Consider the following 18,056-nt stretch of genomic DNA (forward strand, 5'->3'; position numbering starts at 1 on the left):
CCTCAGTACTTGGGTATCTAGCTATTTTTAGGTTTGCTTTATGTTTCATTGTAAAATTGCCATCCTCTGTGCCCACTGAGGCCTTTTGACTTTGGTCAGACTGCTCATGGACTTATAAATCAGGGCTTCTCAAACTTTAATGAGCATAACTCTCCTGGAGATCCTGCTCAAACACGTGTTTGGATGCTGTGGATTTGGGGACGGGTCTCAGATGCTGCATTTCTGACCAGCTGCCAGCTGATGCTGACGCTGCAGGTCCCGGACCATACTTGGAACAGCGAGGGTGGTTCCCTTCTGCTCTGTGGAACCTGGGGAAGCCACTGGAAGAACTGTGTAGGCATCTGCCAAGATGGCGGCACTGACTCCTTGCGGATAGCGATGAGTACTAATGATAAAAATACAGAATAGTTTGTGCACAGAGATGCACTTTAATTGAGTTTGGAAAAAAGTAGGATGAATTCAATGTGTGGCTTAAGGAGGCTTAGGGAGAGTCGATAGAGTAGAGCCCACACATAGGAAGCCCAGGGCTCTCTGGGGAGGCCCCAAAAATTCTGCTTAGAGGCCAGAAATAAGACTTACCTGAGATGACAGTGATCCACTCGGTGGCTGTCATTGGCATTCAGTCCTACATCCAGAAAAGCCCTCTTGTGAACACATAAGTGTGCATGGAGAGTGAGTGGAGGTTAAAAGTGGTGAGCGTGTCTTTTCAAGCAGAATTGTAAGCAGAAATTAATGGCAGAGACATTACTTGTGAGTGTAATTGGGAAGAAACCCGGGGCCTTTGCTGGCATCTTCAGATCAGATAGCACGAGTTTCAAGAATTTTCGAGGTCAGGTATTTCTATAATCGTGAACACGTTGATTGTTTAAGAGTAGATTCTTTTATTGCAATCTCACCCAAGTGATTAATACTTTAGCCTTGCCACGAACCTAGCCAGAGCACTGGGTAATAAAATACCCGTGCTCTAAAGCTTCCCATTCTTCAGGCAGTACATAAAGAGTCTCTCTATGGCCCACTCATTCAGGAAGAATGTCACAGCTCAAGAATGCTCATTCACACAAGCAGTGGGAGTTAGTGACTTATGCTTCCTAATTCGGGAGCAGTTGTCTCCTATGCAAAATGTGCGTCGGGAACCAACTATAAATATTGGAAGAGTTTTCCCCACAGCTTCTCATTCGTGCTGTTTTATCAAAAGATTCATGACGTCTGGATGAACTAGAGCTCTCTGCAGCACTCAGAATTGCCCTCAAACTGGCAGACTTAGATTTGGTTTACTTGGGCCAAAGAATGTAGGGAGAGGAAATTTCTCCAAATGTTACACATTAAGAAAATATAAAGCCCCCCATGACTTGCTCCTTGGCCATTTGTCAGGGCCCGTTTCTTGTCCTGGAGTGAAAGGAAAGAAAGTTCGACCTGCTTTTCTGCCTTAAATAACTGAGAAGAGTATGGTTTGGCTATAGGCTCATAATAATTGTGATAATTAAGATTTATACTTAAATAGTTCTTTAAGTCTCAAGAGTACTCATGTTAATTAATTATGCTTCCTGAAGCTGCTGATGAGTTGCCAGAGCCAATGCTATTATCCTCTCTTGAGGTATGGAACATTCTTTTGTCACAGAAAAAATGAAAAGCTCCCCCTGACCCCCCCCCATGCTGCACAACACATTAGTGCTTCAGCCAAAAATGAAACCCAGACATCTGAACCCCCAGTGTGTTGGGGCCCTGAGTTCAACCTGCCATTTAGAAAAGGAAGAGGAGAAGGATCTGGAAATCAGGAGGAGGGACTGCCATGAGTTAGACAACATGTTGACAAACCAAAGACAGTTGATTTGAAAAGAACGAATCTTTTGTGATTTCTTTATCATATGGAATTCTTTGAAATATTTTTCACAGTCACACTAAACAAGAGTCTGGAAATAGAGTTGAGAGAGAAGTCTTATTTTTTTATTTTTTTTAGGGCATTAGAGAGACACTAAGAGCTGAAAGGAAGGAAGCAGATGTGTCTTCTGGCCTTCACCATCATTTTTATGTAGGCAGCAGGTTGGAAAGGGAACCCTGCCACCTTCCCACAAGTTGTCTTTAGCCCTTAACTGTAGAGTCTTAGAGTTAAAAAGTCATGGAGTTTTACTCATGAAGACTTACGCACAGTCACGAGATTTACTCGTGAGCCGCGTGTAACAGCTTAGACTAGAGAAGCTCGAGGTCTCCCTTTAAAGGCACTTAGCATGGAGGTCAGAGGGTGGTGAAGTGCTTCGGTTTGATACGCGGGGAGGAAGGACTTCCTCATCGACGTTTGGAAGCCCGAGCGCCCCAAGGCCCGTCTTCCGGAGAGCAGACATCCCGTGTGCAATCCGGGGCTCTGTCAGGAGCGCGCCTGTGGCCGCGGACGGTGCGCGCGCGTTCTGCACCTGTTAGTCCCGGTCCCCAAATCCCTGACAAGGTGCCCGAGGTCCAGAACAAAGCCCAAGTGCGTGTAGCCCCTGCCAATGCTCGACACACGCTTCAGAAAACAGAACTGGAACGTGAGACAAGCAACAATTTGTGCTTGTCAGGCACCTTCTTTGGGCTGGGGAGGAGCTGCTGCTTCTGGACGGGAGCGAGCTGGGGGTTGCGTGCTGCTTGTCTGGGATGGAGTGGGGTTGGCGGACTTCCCGGGTTTCCATATTTTATTCCAGAAATTTCCATGTTTTATTCCAGTGGTTTTCAACATGAAGCTTCAGGGTTTGATGCCACCTCCTGCTGCCTAAATCTGAGATTTCTTGCTTGGTGAGCTACCGGGATGGTATTCAAGGAGGCACAGCTCTGCTCACATCCCCTTTACAAACGCATTGCTCCTTCATCTTTCATTCATTCTCTTTCTTTTGGCTTCTCCCCCGCATAGTCAGTGTTTGCCTCTCCTCGCCCACCTTTTCGTCCTGAATATCTGAAACAGGCGCTTCTACCTGTAGCATATGATGATATATAATGAACATAGTTAAACTAAGTGAAAGAAACCAGTTAGAAATTAGACTTAAAAATGACAGGAGATTTTCACAATATGACCATTGCCAGAGATCCGAAAAGGAAGGGATGACTTTGACTTGTGCCTGCACTTAACATGATGTTGATAACTACATTCCTGTTGGAGTATAAACACCAAGGTTAGCTTGACCGGGAAGTTGCTGGAAGCAAAATACTGTGTTCAATGAGCTGGGGTTAGCTGGAGTACCGTGACCCTTGTTTGTTATAAACTCCAGGTCTGTGTGTCCTCCCATGTGCCGGGGGCTTCCTAAACCCTTGTACGGGAAGAGGCATTTTTTTTTTTTTTTATTGTAGGGAGTCGGCCATCCTCAGACATAGTATAGTATGGTCAGAGGGACAAATAAAAAACACCTTACTGTTGTTCCTGCATTGTCTTTCTGTGATTTCATAATCTCGCACTAAATTTGAGTCTTTCCGACCACGAAAGTCAAGTGACGATTCTTCTCATACATTAGAGAAAATGAAGTTAGGAAAATGCAGTACTTTTCAGAAAGTGTAGAGGTGACCTAGTGGTTTTGCTGGTGAACTTGGTAGGAAAGGCATGCACCGAAAGGAAATGTAAGGCTGGAACAAAACGAGTTTTCCAGATTATGGGCTAACCTCTTTACTTTTGATTCCATCCCCAATCCTTTTTCTATACCTGACATTGGCTGGATTGAACTGATTTGATGTTCTGGTCGTTCCCGGGGGCCTTGTGTGAGTAATGTGTTGAGGTGTTCCCTTTCGGAGACGAGGTCGGTTACACCTGTACACCACTCATATTCACTGCAGCCCTTCCAATGTGTGGTTTAGATAAACCTGGCTCTGAATCCTTAGCCTTTTTCCTTTTTTATGGGACCGCACGTGGAAAGGCAGGAGGCAACTGTGTGTGGTGTCCCGCAGGGCTTGAGGACAAATCAGGGTGACAGACTAGTCCTAGTTTTCATACTAAAATCTTGTGTCTGGGGAAAGCCCTCATTCCTGGACAAACTGCAAGGATTCCCTGGGACTATCCCACATTTAAAACTTAAAATTCACTGTCTCAGGAATGCCCTGGGTCTCAGGCAGTCTGGGATGGTTGGCCAACCCAGTACAAATGAAAGTCTGTATACTTATATCCAAATACTTAAAAAATATGGATCAAGTTAATGAATTGTTAAATGAAGTAGGTTCTATCTTCCTGTCTTGTCATATATATGTGTATAGTGACCTGGAAGGCTGGGTTTAAGGATCTAATTCTCCCAGATTCTTAGAGTCCCATGCTGGAAGGTAGTGGCTTTGGTAGAGCTGGTTCCTGGCCCTAGCCCCTGCCCCGTGTCTCCAACTATATGGTGAGAGGTCTGTGAGAGGCAATGAGCAGGCATGTGCACACCCCAGCTCACCTGTCCTTGCTCAACCCCCCTCACCCTTGGGTCTTGGGTCAGAATGTGCTCATACTAGTGGTGTGACCACCTGTGGGCTGAAAGATGTAGGGAAAAGGCTAGCCAGTCCTAGGAAGTGTGTTTGGGGGGTGTGGAGAAGGAAATGTGAGTCCTGGGTCCTGGATCCTGGAGTGAGGTCTAGAAGTGGAGTGTGGACTTTGGTGGGCAGGTACCCTTGCAGATGCCGACTTGTATATTGAGGGCGCAGTGAGGAGGGGACCAGAGTGGGATCTTGTAAAGTAATAGATTACTGAGCAGTTCAAAGAATGACTTGTTCACTTGGGGTTATAGAACCTTTCCTTCAGGAGGGGTAGGAAATCCTCACAGTGACAGGACACCCATTTGGTCCAGGGACTTTGCAAAAGGAAAGGATTTCAGCAGGTGAGTGGGTGCCCTGCATACGATGTCACCAGGGCTGCCACTGGGATTTCATGCTGCTTTATTTCAAGACAGCCTTCAAGGCCCTTCTCAAGAACATCACATCCACTACAAATAATTCTGATAACACATATTAACATAACTCAAGACTACTTTGAAATGGTGTTTGAGATAATAAAACTCAAAATACTATTGAAATATACTGGAATCAATGACTTTGCATGAATTGGCACAGAGCCAATTCACAGGTTGTGCACAGGTTGTACACTGCACAATTTCAGGTGGTGTCCTTCATATAGACTGGTGCTCCAGTTAGCATGGAATGCTCAGCAGTTTGCAGCATCCCTGAATCGACATACACAACCATCTACTTAATGTTTCCCCTGCTAAAATAGATATTCTGTGAGTTGAACTGTGTACAAATTCTGATTTGAACATTAAGGCCATTTTTATTTGGTTCTTCATTTAGACTACCTTTGATTATTTACTAGGGAATACATGAACAGAAAATGGGCTCTGGTTTCCCTTTATCTTAAATGATATTTTTCTGCTGCAGGGTTTAGAAGTGAAATGAGAGGTGAATAAGCTTTACAGTGTACAAGTAAGTAAGTGAAGACTAAAAGCATAGGAAGTAGCTTTGGAAGTTTATTTTGCAATCACACAAATGTTATATCAAATTTTAGTTTTATTTCCAAGTAGGCTTTCATAGAGAGACCCGGTTAGTTCTGATTGGAGAGTAAGGAGCAGATGGTTTTGTCACCAGTTCTTGTTGATGATGATTTAAAAAAAAATTAAAAACGTTTTTGCAAATATTCATGGGAATATTTTAAAACAGAGCATTCTGATTATCTTGGTGACTAAAGAATCATTCCCCACCCCACCCCCAAATTAAGTCGATATACTTCTGCATTTGTCTCTGACATAACATGTATGTGTAATCTCTTATACATAAATTATTTCAATAGAGAAAGTACATTCATTTTTCTGTGTTGTATAAAGGCAAAGAAAGGGTTTGTTTATTCAACCTTGGCAACCCCCCTCTGAACACCAAGTGGAGAGCAAAATTGTGCATTTGGTATCATTATTAGGGCTGGTTAATAATGTGTTTGTGAAAGCAAGTAGACCCGCCAAAATGCACTTTGAAAGTAATAACCAAGCTATCAGAGGTTTTATCTTTTGTTGTTTAAAGTGGTATGGAGATACTCTGTCTCCGGAATAAAAGTACCAGGATTGCAGTTAAAATGGCCAGCTGTATACTAGAAGCAGTCGTTAATGCATTGGCTGCTGACGTTTTTCCAGCTATAAAGTGATTTGTAATTTCTCTTCATTCATTTCTTTTCTTTTGAAGGGATGGAGGTTTTGGGACTGGGGAGGGAAACAGTTCACATGAAGCAAACCAAGCATTTCAGGTTTCATGTACCTGTCTTATAAAACAACCTATAAACCTATAAAACCTTCAATATATATTTAGCTCATTTCAGCGGGGATACTTAGTATTAAGTCTGAATGTGTACTCACAAATCTTTGTTTTGCCTTTTAGGTGCTAACCCAAATTATCCTGATGTAATTTATGAAGGTAGCTATCATGTTGTCTTTACTTTGTATTTTTTCAAAATGTTTGTCTAAAATGAAACAAGTCAACTAAAAGAGGACCTTTAAGCTCAGTTAAATATACGCTTTAAGCATTACAGAGACCACAATAATATTTCAAAAATCATTCAATATTGATGGCTCTTTTCCCTTGATATTTACAGTGCTTGTAAATAGCATTTTCTCTCTCATGTTCTGTTCTTGGAAGAAGTAAATCCATTCCACTGTAACAGACATTTTGTTTCTATAATTGGGAACTAATTACCTGTTTAAAAGCCATGACTACCAAGAAAAGGGAGGTGTATCAGTTTCTGGCTTTGACAGTAAACCCAATTCAAAATTATGTTTCTTGTATAATAAGGAAGTTTGGCTCACAGACGGAGCCTCAAAAGTAGGGCATGTTTTTAGGTTTGGTTAACCGAGTAGTTCTACCGTGTCATCAGGCACCCAGTTCTTCATCTTTTTACCCCCTGCACACTGTGCCTACTTCCCCAAAGGCTGACTCCCCTCATGGTCGTGAGATGATGCTCGCAGAAGGGCCGCTGTCACTCACATTGTTGGGAGAAATGGAAGAGCTTCTGAGAACATTCCAGAGGAAAAGGAACTTTCTCAGAGATCTCCATTAGCCCTCCTTGAATCTGTTCAAGACCCAGGGGGTCAGGGTCCATTCTTGCCTCCATTACTGATAAGAGGGACGAATGAACCCTTGACTAACTAGAGCCATCCCTGGAGTTTAGATCTTCCTCAGAGAATGTCATTGGATCCCTTGAATAAGATGGGTTCTCTTAAGAACGTGGAAAGGAGAAGCCAGAAGGTGGACTACATTAGCTTCTAACTGGGTATCTCATCTGTGCTTTGCTATTTTAATGGAATTCCAGGGATGTTTGATCAGGTGTGAAAATCCATCTTTAACGGATTCCCAAACTACCTTCATGACCAGGGAACTTCTGTTTGGGAAAGTGCAGCCTCAGTTTCAAGACTTGGTTCAAAATTTAAGACTGATTAAAAATTAGATTAATTAAAATGTGACATGTATAACTTATTCAGTTAATATTCTTTAACTTGATGTACACATGGACATTTAATTTTTTTATGAAAAGATTCTATATTTGTACGTTTGTTCTGTGTGTGTGTGTATTTAACTTGAGCTAATTTTAACTGGAGGATTATATTGTCTTTTCCTGTTTTATGCATGTTACACTATAATTCCTTAAAATTGTGTTTTCGATGATTTTGTGCATGTGATTTCCATTTTTTTTTTTTGTTTGTTTTTTGTTTTTTTTGTCCTGATACGGCTTAAAGAAAAAGTATCTCAAATTGTGTCACAGAGAGGTATGTTTACATTGTGATTTTACATTTTAAAATTATGTTTTGGACTCTTTTCCAGTAACTTCAAGACTTAAAAATGCCATCTTCTCATTGGCCTCAGATCCCACTTTGGATCTTTGGACCAACTATGATGTTAAACTATCAATACTTTAGTGATTTAATGTTGCATGAGTGGCTCATTAGAATTTGAAGAGGTAAAAAAATTAGCAAACAGATGGTATTTCTTAGTGTTTGGTTGAAATCAAGTTTAGCTGGGGCTGATTTAATGAGGTGGTTTGTTCAGGATGAAAATTGCATTCCTCATGTCTATTGAGAAGAAAAATACCAAACATTTATAAACAACATTGTTTGCAATAAATTCATCAAACATTTTCTATGACTTTTTACATGTAATATTACGAATAAAAATGTTCACTACTCCCCCCTCCCCACAAAAACCCAGTTATTTATTTCCAACCTGCTCCGTATAGGCTAAAATCGAGTCAGGAGATGGCAGTGAGGTTTGAGACATGCTGACGGGAGCACGTATTCTCACAATTCTAAATATTGTGTTGGTGCGCTCCCTCTCCATTCAGAAACTGAAATGTTGGCCATTCAGACCTTTTCAAAAAAGTTCATATGGGCACATCAGTGCTGACTGCCCAGCCCGTCTTGAGGGCTGCCTCTGACCTGAATCAGTGCTGCTGATTTCAAGGCTGGGTCATGCGTAGGCTCTGCCACCTGCCTGCCAGTTGACCTTGGACTAGTCATGTGACTTTGCTCAGATGACCTTCTTCAGCTAGAAAACTGGCAGGTAGATTCCACATTTGAAGGCCCTTCTAGGTCTATAAATTTATATGACTTTTAGAGGATCGATTCCCATTCATATATATATTAAAGACTTCAACCAAAAAAAGGGATATAGTCTTACCTACCACGGAAAATCAGGTTTAGAATTTGACCGCCAAACCAGTGGTGGAAAGATCTGGGTTGCATAACATTCGAGCGTCATGCAATCCCAGCACTACAATGGTTTTACCCCAAGAGCTGGGTCATATTCCTCCACAGCCAGGCTGTCAGGGGCCTGGAATCTTTGTGATTTGTCTCGCTTCGTGGTTCTGGGTCATACTGTGGTCTTGGGTTGGTTGGTAGCCTGGTGACGACTTCATGGTTCCTTCTTTTTCCCGTTTCTCCAATTTAAGATTATGGGACCGCAGCAAATGACATTGGGGACACCACGAACAGAAGTAACGAAATCCCTTCCACAGATGTTGCTGACAAAAGCGGTCGGGAACATCTCTCGGTGAGTGGGATAAGTGGTTGTTTCCTAGATGGGCTCTGAGCACTGTGGGTGCTTCTATCAGTTGGGGCAGCGGAACCGCTTCGGTGCGTGGTTTTCAACACGACATTTTTACTGTTCAGGTGTGAAGAGGGTGTTGACGTTTGGAAGAATTCACAGAAAGGTTTAAGAGAAGTGGATAAATGTGCTGTGTGACCTCTGACTTACTCGCTTCCCTTTTACGCGCCCCTTTAATTGCTACTCGCTCTTATTGTAAATGTCTGTCCTTTAACAGATTATCACTAGGAGAGCAGTGTCTCATTCGGGCATTATTGCTGTCTTCCGCACCTTCACACCTGTCTTGTTCGGTATTTTAATAAGTCTCTTTGCCCACTAAATTTAAGGAATCCCGTAGGTTCTAGGAGGGACTGGCGGTGGGGAGATAGGAAAATCTGAAGGAATGGCAGGTCTGTCCTTTAGGAGTTTATACGTCGGTCAGAGCCCGGAGAGGTGAACCGAGACCAGCAGCTGTGATACAGATAGAGAAGCAGTGGGATGTGAGAGCAGGACCTGGAGGGGCGGGTGCTCCCCCCTTCCTGCTGGGAGAGCCAGAGGCGGCTTGGTGGGGCCAGGGCATTTTCCAGCTGAGCGGGGTGGCTGGCATTTAGACCGAGAGGAAACCAAGGGAAAGGCATCTTGGGTGTGCGCACAAGAGCCCGCAGACTGGGAAGCGGTTTTGATTGGAAGGTAAGGTGTGTGAAGGGGGGCAGTCAGAAGCACGGTTGGAGAGGTGGTGGTGCCAGGTCGTGGGGTTTTGAAATACAGTGCCAGGTGTTAGATTTATCACGCAGGGAGGAGCCACTGAGGGAGGCGTGCTGGAGCCCCAGGACTCTGGCCGGGTTGGTCTGTCAGCTGCTCCGCTCGAACGCCAGCAGCATCCCTCATTCTTCTTCTCACTGTCACATGCACCCAGTCCCCCGTGCTGTGAGCTCTGCTGCCTGATAAACCCCGAACCCATCCCTATCTCCCCACCTCCGCTGCCACGGCCGCAGGCTAACCCGAGGGGTTGGCAAACTGTGGCCCGCAGGCCAAGTCCGGCTCACCCCTGTTTTTGTGCCATCTGCAGGCTAAGAAGAGTTTTTACATTTTTAAGTGGTTTGGAAAAAAATGAAAAGAAGAGTGATATTTCCTGGCACGTGCAAATCTTATGAAATTCCAATCAGTGTCCATAAAAAATAAAGTTTTATCGGAACGTGGTTATGCCTGTTTACGTATTGTCTGTGGCTACTTTTGTGCTGCAGTGGAGGCCGGAGTAGCTGCAGCAAAGACTGTATGGCCTGCAAAGCTGGACACGGTTAGTATCTGGCCCTTCCCAGAGGAAGTTTACCACAGTTGCTCGTTCCTGGATGACCTCCGCAGCTCTACCTGTCCCTCCTCTCCCATCTTGTGATGTCCCGGCCTTTCTCCATAGAGCAGCCTGAGTGACCTTTGAAAAGCACAAATCAGATCACTTTTATTGTCATTCTCAGAGTCTTCCCAATGCGAGTGTAAGAGAAATTTTATTACAAAAGCCCAGATCCTCATGGTGGCAAAAAGGCCCTGCATTATCTTGCCCTTGTCTGCGTCTCTGCCTTCACCTCTCACCCTGCCCTCATGTGTGCCACCTGTCCTTCTTCATGTTCTCTCGTGTGCTCCGGGCTTACTCTTGTCTCACAGCCTTTATGTTTGCTGTTCCCTCTACAAGGCATGCACTTCCCGATGGTCATCACATGGCTTTAGCCACCAGGCAGCCACGATCATGTTCCATTTTCTTCTGAGCAGTTATTAGTGTCGGTAATTCCCTTGCTTCTTCATTGTTTACTTGTGTTATGTCTTTTTTCCTTCCCTAGATTCTTTTTAGAGAGAGAGCATGTGCACATGGGTGGTGGGGAGGGGTAGACAGAGAGGGAGAGAGAGAATCTCAACCAGGCTCCAGGATCAGCGTGGATCCTGATGTGGGGCTTGATCTCATGACCCTGAGATCATGAACTGAGCCAAAATCAAGAATCGGACGCCTTACCACCTGAGCCACCCAGGCGCCCCTCCTTCCCTGGATTCTTTAGTGAGTTTCCAACGCTAGGCATCCCAGTCAGTGTTTTTCAGAGCTGTATCCCTCATCCCGTGAATAGTGTCTGGCACCTAGGAGATAATAAAAATTGGAGACTGATTGGAGTAATGGTGAACACTCTAGAATGGGTTGCAGAACAGAGAGATTAGAAGTGGTGAGATTAGTTAGGAGTCTGGAACAGTAATACGGAGATGTGGTTTATAGTTAAACCAGGGCCCTCATGGTGGGAATGGGAGGCTCATAACAGATGTAGCTCAGCTGCAACTCACAATATGCGTATCTAGTACATGGAGACACTCGCACGTGTTTCCATAGATGACGATATGCATTGCATCGAAATAGCGAGGACAAGTGCCATGGTAAATCAGCTGCAGAATGTTTTCTACTTCCTGCCTTGTGCAGTCGTTTTGGTTTATTCTCATACCAAACCACTTAATGTTTTTTTGGTTTGACAAAGTTGTTTGTGTATATAAGGAATCCAAGGAGCATGTGTTAAGCCCACAGGTGTGTACCTGTCCCAGTGACTAAAAATTACATGCCAACTTCACTTTTCTCTTTTGAGACCAAATGATAAATGAAGTCCCTAAGTGGTGTATCTCAGTGATATTTCGGACGGTAGGGCTGCTGGAAGGCGAGATCAGTGAAAATAATCTTTGTTGAAAGTTGGTACATTACAATTGCACCTGAGGTCCCTGGAAATCTGCACGAGAGGTAATGCTTTGTAGAATTTAAAGATGATGTAAAACTTAAGTGTGGAAAGATATTTGATACATGAACAGTTCCTGATCACACAGAGGATTGTTCGATTAGAAGGAGAGTTTCAGAGTCAGGGAGCTGATAGAAAAGTTAAAGGTGTTATCGGAACATTTGAAAGCCAGCCTCAAACACTTTCCTTTCTGGTCCAGTAAGTACTCCTCATGAACCTTGCTGAAGCCTTCGAGTGGAGCAGGTCCTTGTTCTATGCTGAGATAGATCCTCAGATTAAAAACTACTAACCAGCCACATAACTAATCAAACAACTGACCAGCCAACTACCCAACCAATCAACTAACCAACCAACTAACCAAACAACCAAACAGCCAACTAAACAACCAGCCAACTAACCAAACAAACAACTGACCAGCCAGCCAGCCAACCAAACCAACCAACCAAGCAAACAAATGAACAAATACATTCACCCCTACTTGTCTCCCACATAAAAACCACCCCCACCCCAACACACGCACGGTACATGGAACTATATTAATCAAACAATTCATTTTTGAGGAAACAGTTCTTCTCATTGTCATGGGATTCTTTGTTTATTAAGGGATTCTTTACATTTAGAGCTGCTTCAATAGGTTTAAATATTTGCTAACAGATCATTAGCTGCTCCCTTTCCCATTTTCCAGGTTGACTTCTCTATCTATAACGAGATAGAGAAGTCAGGGTAGATATTAGTATCTCCGTGTAGAAATGAGGGAATGCAGGCTTGCAGAAGTGAACCATGTGTTAGCTAAAGGCAAGGTGTCATGTGAACATAAGGACCAAGTCTTCTGAATGCCAGTCGAGCACTTTCTGAAGTGGGTCAGAGACTGTCTAGGGTCCTACGGGGAGGTTGCGGGGCTCAGGACAAGTCCCCTAACATCTCTCCATCCCCGTTTCCTTAGCTATAAAATAGGGATTGGACTTGTTTATTCAGTTTTTCCCCTTCTGTCAGTACAAGTCTGGAATTTAATGGTAAGATCGAGAAACTGAGAACTAAAGTACTCTTTTCCATGCAAATGTTAGTCAGAAATAAAGATGAAAAAAAAAAAACAAACAAACCCACCCCAAATCATTAGGTACATTGGAGGGAAATGGTCTTCGTTAGAACAAATTGATCTATAATTAACCTGTTAGGAACCACAAGCACTCTGTTGTATATAGGCCACAGGACAGGGTTAAGGGTGCACTCAAACACCGGCAGAGGTGTTCTGTGGGAGATCTGCTCACAACCACAGTGCCAGTGGAGAGGATTCTCACGGTTTGGCTTCACTCTGGCCAAGTGCTTGGCATGTGCCCTTTCCTGGGTTTTGTGCCTTCTTTAATGCTGTCCTGTCCCCAGTGGACATCAGAGAAGATGTCGCAGGAAGATTAGCCACGTACTTTTTGTTACCCTGCCTTCCCTCCCAGCCATGTGTTTTGAAGAAGTCGTATAAAGGCTAAGTCATGGATAAGCCCCAGGTTTTGTACTTGGACAGACTTCAATCTGAATCCCAAGCTCAAAAGGTGTGATCTTGGTTGGGTTGCTTATTTAATTTTTTATCAATTTCACTTTTATCGTCATCATAGCCAACATGATTTATTATCTGTTATAGTAGACTCTCTTCCAAACCCATTATCTGCATTAATTCACTGAGGATTTCAATGATCTGCACGGCGGAATGATTATATTCCCCGTTTCACACATGAGCCGTGTAAGATGCTGGGAGACTGAGTAGTTCTGAGGTCAGGCACCTGAGAAGTGGTCAATCTAAATTTCAAACTCGCGAGGAACTCATGTTCTTAATCTCTGCTGTGTACTGCCTCTTATTCCGAGATGGGTATATCCGTCAGCACAAGCTATGCTGCGGTAACAAAAATCCCCAAATCTTAGTGGCTTTAAACGACAAAGGTTTATTTCTGCTTCGTTATTTGTGTTGACTGGGAGTTCTGTCTGCCTTGCCCTCATTGTAAGACCAGGTTGATAGGCAGCCACTTTTGTAAGGTTAGCATTTATTAAGGCCCAGAGAAAGAAGCATGAGAGCAGGGTTCTCAGCCTTGGAACCATCGATATCGTTATTATGGACGAATAACTCTTTGTTGTGGGGGGCTGTTAGGTGTTGTGGGATGCTTAGCAGCATCCTGGCCTTGACCCTCTAGGTGCTTGTAGCACCCTTCTCCAATTGTGACGACCCCAGAGTGACCGATGTTCCCTGGGTATAACATTATTCTTGGGTGTGAACAACTGCCTCAGTCTAAGATCTCACAGTGGCAGTGAAGTGCTCCGTTGTCAGGGAAACAAGTCTCACCTCATTGGCCAGAAGTGGTCACATGCACCCATCTTACCACAAGGAAGCCAAGAAGTGAACCTTCTGAAGGGAAACACAGGAAGGAATAGAAATGTTTGGTAAACAGCATTGACGATTACCACAGATGGGAAGAATGATATCTGTCTGAAGGATTATTATGCAGATTAAATGGAATAAAAAGAAGCTTAAGCATCTAATTAAGTGTGGACATCTAAAACAGTTTGAAACAGGAGTCCACAAACAATATCTGTTTTTGTAAATAAAGTTTTATTGGCACCCAGTCATGCCCATTTGCTTACATATTGTCTATGGCTGCTTTCACTCTACACCAGCAGAGCTGAGAGGTTGCGAAAGAGCCTGTATGGCCCCCAAAGGCTAAAGTATTTACTGTCTAACCCTTTATAGCAAAAGTTTGCCACCTCCTGGTTTAGAGAGTCACACTTTTCTTAGGAGCAGGACCTTGGAGTGAGCAGCAGGAATGGAAGGAGACACATTGTCCTGCTTCCATCTTTGTTTCTGAGATGTTAATACGTACTTCATTAGCATTACACACTTGCGACTCTGTGATCTTGCTCAGGGTTGGGGCAGGATTCACACGGTTCTGCATCTCCTCTCTCTACTTGTATAATCCACATGTTGCGATTACATTGCTAAGTTTAAAAAAACTTTGTGTTGACCTCTATCGTACACGCATATGTATACATATCATAAGTCTATGACCCAATGAGCTTTCACAAGTGAACCCACCCACAGGTACCTGTCTGCTCCCTTCCCAGCCTACCCCCAGCTCTGATTTCTAAGAGCAGCAATAGCTAACTTTAAAAAAAAATCTTTTTATTATGAACAGCTTTCTAACATGCCTAATGGTAGAGAGCATAGCAAAATGAACCCCACTGAATCTTTCACCAGCTTCAGAAATAATCAGTATTTTATCACTCAAGTATTGTATACTCTCCCCCTTCTCTCCAGGTAGGTAGGTAGGAGGAGAGATAGATGGAGAGAGAGTAATATATCTCTGTGTCTATGTAATATCAATTACATTGATATTTTTATAAGCTTATCGCTTACGTGTTCTCATTTGTAAAGTAAGGATAATCATCGGACCTACAATACTTCATGGTAGAGTTGTTGAGGGATAAGTGAATTGAGAGACAAAAAGTTCCCAGCAGAGCAAGTAGTAAATATGAACTGTCATCCTCATTATCATCATCAACCAGACGTAGGGGACTAAGGAGCAAGGTCATGACCACCCTCCCTTCTTTTCCTCTAGGTCTATGCTGTGGTGGTAATTGCGTCTGTGGTGGGATTTTGTCTGCTGGTGATGTTGTTTCTGCTGAAGTTGGCGAGACACTCCAAGTTTGGCATGAAAGGTAAGAGGGGTCGTGTTTACTTGACTCCTTATGTGGAATCATTTTTGGCTTCTGACTAATGCTAATTACCACTAAAGAAAGCAGCTAGATTTACGATGACTAGGTTTTAAGGCTGAAAACACAGCAACAAGGATCTGATACTACAATTCCAGGCAGAGCAAAAATGATGTTGATTCCTCAGCAGTACCCACTTTCCAAGGAGGACGGTTGTCCCAGACGACACGGGACTGGTTTCCAGAGTCTCAAGTGACTAATAACGATACCGGCAAAGAGTGCCCAGGTTTCCTGTCGGCTTCAGAAAGGCAGGCGAGGTGTGGTGGCAGCAGGTTAGTTAGGGACACAAGTATTTTGTGCAGAAGGGTTCTTTCTGCTATGCAGGTGACTTCCAGGCCCTTCCATGGTAGCTTTTGTTGTTGCCACTGCTTGTACAGTAAGACTCTCATCTTCTGAGATTTGAACTGTGTTGGGAAGCAAAATCAGAACACCGGCTGTACTTTGAAGCTTTGTGAATGAGTGAGTGAGTGTGTGTGTGTGTGTGTGTGTGTGTGTGTGTGTGTGTTAATGGAAAGATTCCCAGTGCTCAATTAAAAATTGGTGGCCATGTTGCCCCAGAATAGACCATGGGTCTCTTTCAGAGGACTGAAAATTCATTGTAGGGGGAAAGCTTATTTAAATGTTCTTGTTATATCAATAGCCAAGAGTTTCAGTGATTGAAAGCATTTGCTCTGAAGTTTTAACTTTACGTATTGACTGAGATGCTATTGTTGAATTTTGTGTGGTCTCTTATGAATAGCCACTGGCTTGGGAAAGCTGCGAAGAAGATTTAGTGGTGGCTTCGTTGTGTTGGAGACAAAGTGGTGGGTTTTCTTGATCTGTCTGGTTCATTAGAATCACTATTCTCATTGCCTACTCACTCGGAAGTGATGTTTATGGAGTGATAAGCTGTCCAGCGAACACTGGGCTCTGGGGTGGAGTGGATCTATTTCTGACATTTTCTCCTCTCCCTCTGTGGGTGCGCATGATTGAAATCCCTAAACCTGAAATGAACAGGGAGGAGTAGTGGTAAATTGGGCCTTGAATAGCCCCCAAATCTCCTCCTGATTTTCTCTTGACCTGCTGATTCTTGACATTTCTTTTGAAGGAGGAAAGATCTCTCATTCTCCAATTATAAATAAGGCCTGGAGGAGGGACGATACTACAGAGACTGTAATTAGTCCTAGTACGAAGACGGTTTACTTGCATCAGCAACTCCGGGAGGGCCTGTGAAAACGCAGATTTCTGGGCCACCCCAAGAGTTTCTGATTTAATAAGTCTGAGGTGGGCCTGATACGTGGCATTTCTAACAGTTTCCAAGGGATGCCAATACTACCGTGGCCCAGGCATTCCTGGAGAATCGCTGTTCCATGGGATCAGCATGGGCTAGCACCTTCTGAATGCCAAGATGGGGAAGGGACATTGCTTTGCAGACCTTTCTGGGCCTAGGTCCAGGCCAGGCTACTGTTCTCTGCATGTCAGCCACCCACCAGGGCATTTCGTTTTCCTCATTCTGCTCAAGTACTTTCTTTCCTTAGAGGCACTTGGAGTGGACGTCTCCAAGCAGAGATTTTACTGGAGAGAGCCAGACACTAGCATTATTACTTTCCCATCTTGAGGGTTTAGTTTGAGCCCTTTCGTCTCATGCGCTCTTCAGAGAGAAACTTTGTCTAGGTTCTACTGGGAGCTGCGCAGAAGCTTCGGGAACCTCAGCAGCAATATTTAGGAGCTGCCCCCACCCCAGCTTTGTGTTAGGAAAACCACCTCCAGAATGGTCTGTAAGGGTTCCCATAGTCTGTGTGGTGCGGGGAGGGAGGGGAATAGAAGGTAGGCATTTGTTTCAGAGAAGATTGTATTTCCTATAGAGACTCCCACACGAAGACTGATACAGATTTTTATTTGGATAACTTGGGATGATTACCGCTAACGCACCTACATTTCCCGTACCTGCATAATCTAAGGGGATCCTTAATGAATTGTAAGAAAGATTTTGCTGAACCTTGTCCCAGAGTCAGTCCGTGACTTCCTTCAGGCAGGAGCTACGATATCCTATGTTTCACTCCCTTATTTCCAAACATAAATAAAGTCGTTTTTTAAACAATTGTCTCAGAGACCCACGGTCTTGTTTAGAATAGCTTCTTTTTCTATTTTTAGCTGCACTTCTGTCTGTGCCATGATTGGAACACGTCGGGCTTGAGCTGAGGCTGTTGTTTACTAGCCAGATGCTGAGTTGATGATTTTGGGGGTGTCTGGAAGATAAGATGAGGGCAAATAAAACTGCATAAAAAGTGGTATTTAAACATTGATAGAAGGTAATGTACTTTAAATGCTATTAGTGTTGGGATCACTGCTGAAAAAGACGTCTGCCTTGAAAAGAGAAGAGTATGTAAAAACACTGTAGTACCTTCTGAACTCGCCAAGAAACATGTGAGTGGTGATTTCTCAGTAACAACCGTGTGAAATGTACATAGACTTGGCCGGGACCAGTGGCTCCGTTCCGTGTGACATGCAAATGAGCTATTCCAAATGGAATTCTTG

At 43.7% G+C, this 18,056-nt stretch overlaps 1 protein-coding gene across 3 annotated transcripts in view; it reads left to right on the forward strand.

Annotated features, from left to right (window-relative positions):
- Positions 1 to 18,056, forward strand: part of NTRK2 (neurotrophic receptor tyrosine kinase 2) — a 130,198-nt gene that overhangs the window by 57,894 nt on the left and 54,248 nt on the right. For 2 of the 3 annotated variants that reach the window (XM_045780844.2, XM_045780845.2), the window contains 4 exons: positions 6,340 to 6,375; positions 7,692 to 7,721; positions 8,900 to 9,000; positions 15,386 to 15,485. In XM_045780844.2, the coding sequence (XP_045636800.1) occupies positions 6,340 to 6,375; positions 7,692 to 7,721; positions 8,900 to 9,000; positions 15,386 to 15,485 (267 nt within the window). The remainder of the gene's footprint in view (positions 1 to 6,339; positions 6,376 to 7,691; positions 7,722 to 8,899; positions 9,001 to 15,385; positions 15,486 to 18,056) is intronic. The other variant, XM_045780846.2, reaches the window with a different exon arrangement.

The sequence above is a fragment of the Ursus americanus genome, chromosome 34, assembly GCF_024610735.1.
Source record: "Ursus americanus isolate L20-20 chromosome 34, mUrsAme1.1.p, whole genome shotgun sequence".
Taxonomy (NCBI): Eukaryota; Metazoa; Chordata; class Mammalia; order Carnivora; family Ursidae; genus Ursus; species Ursus americanus.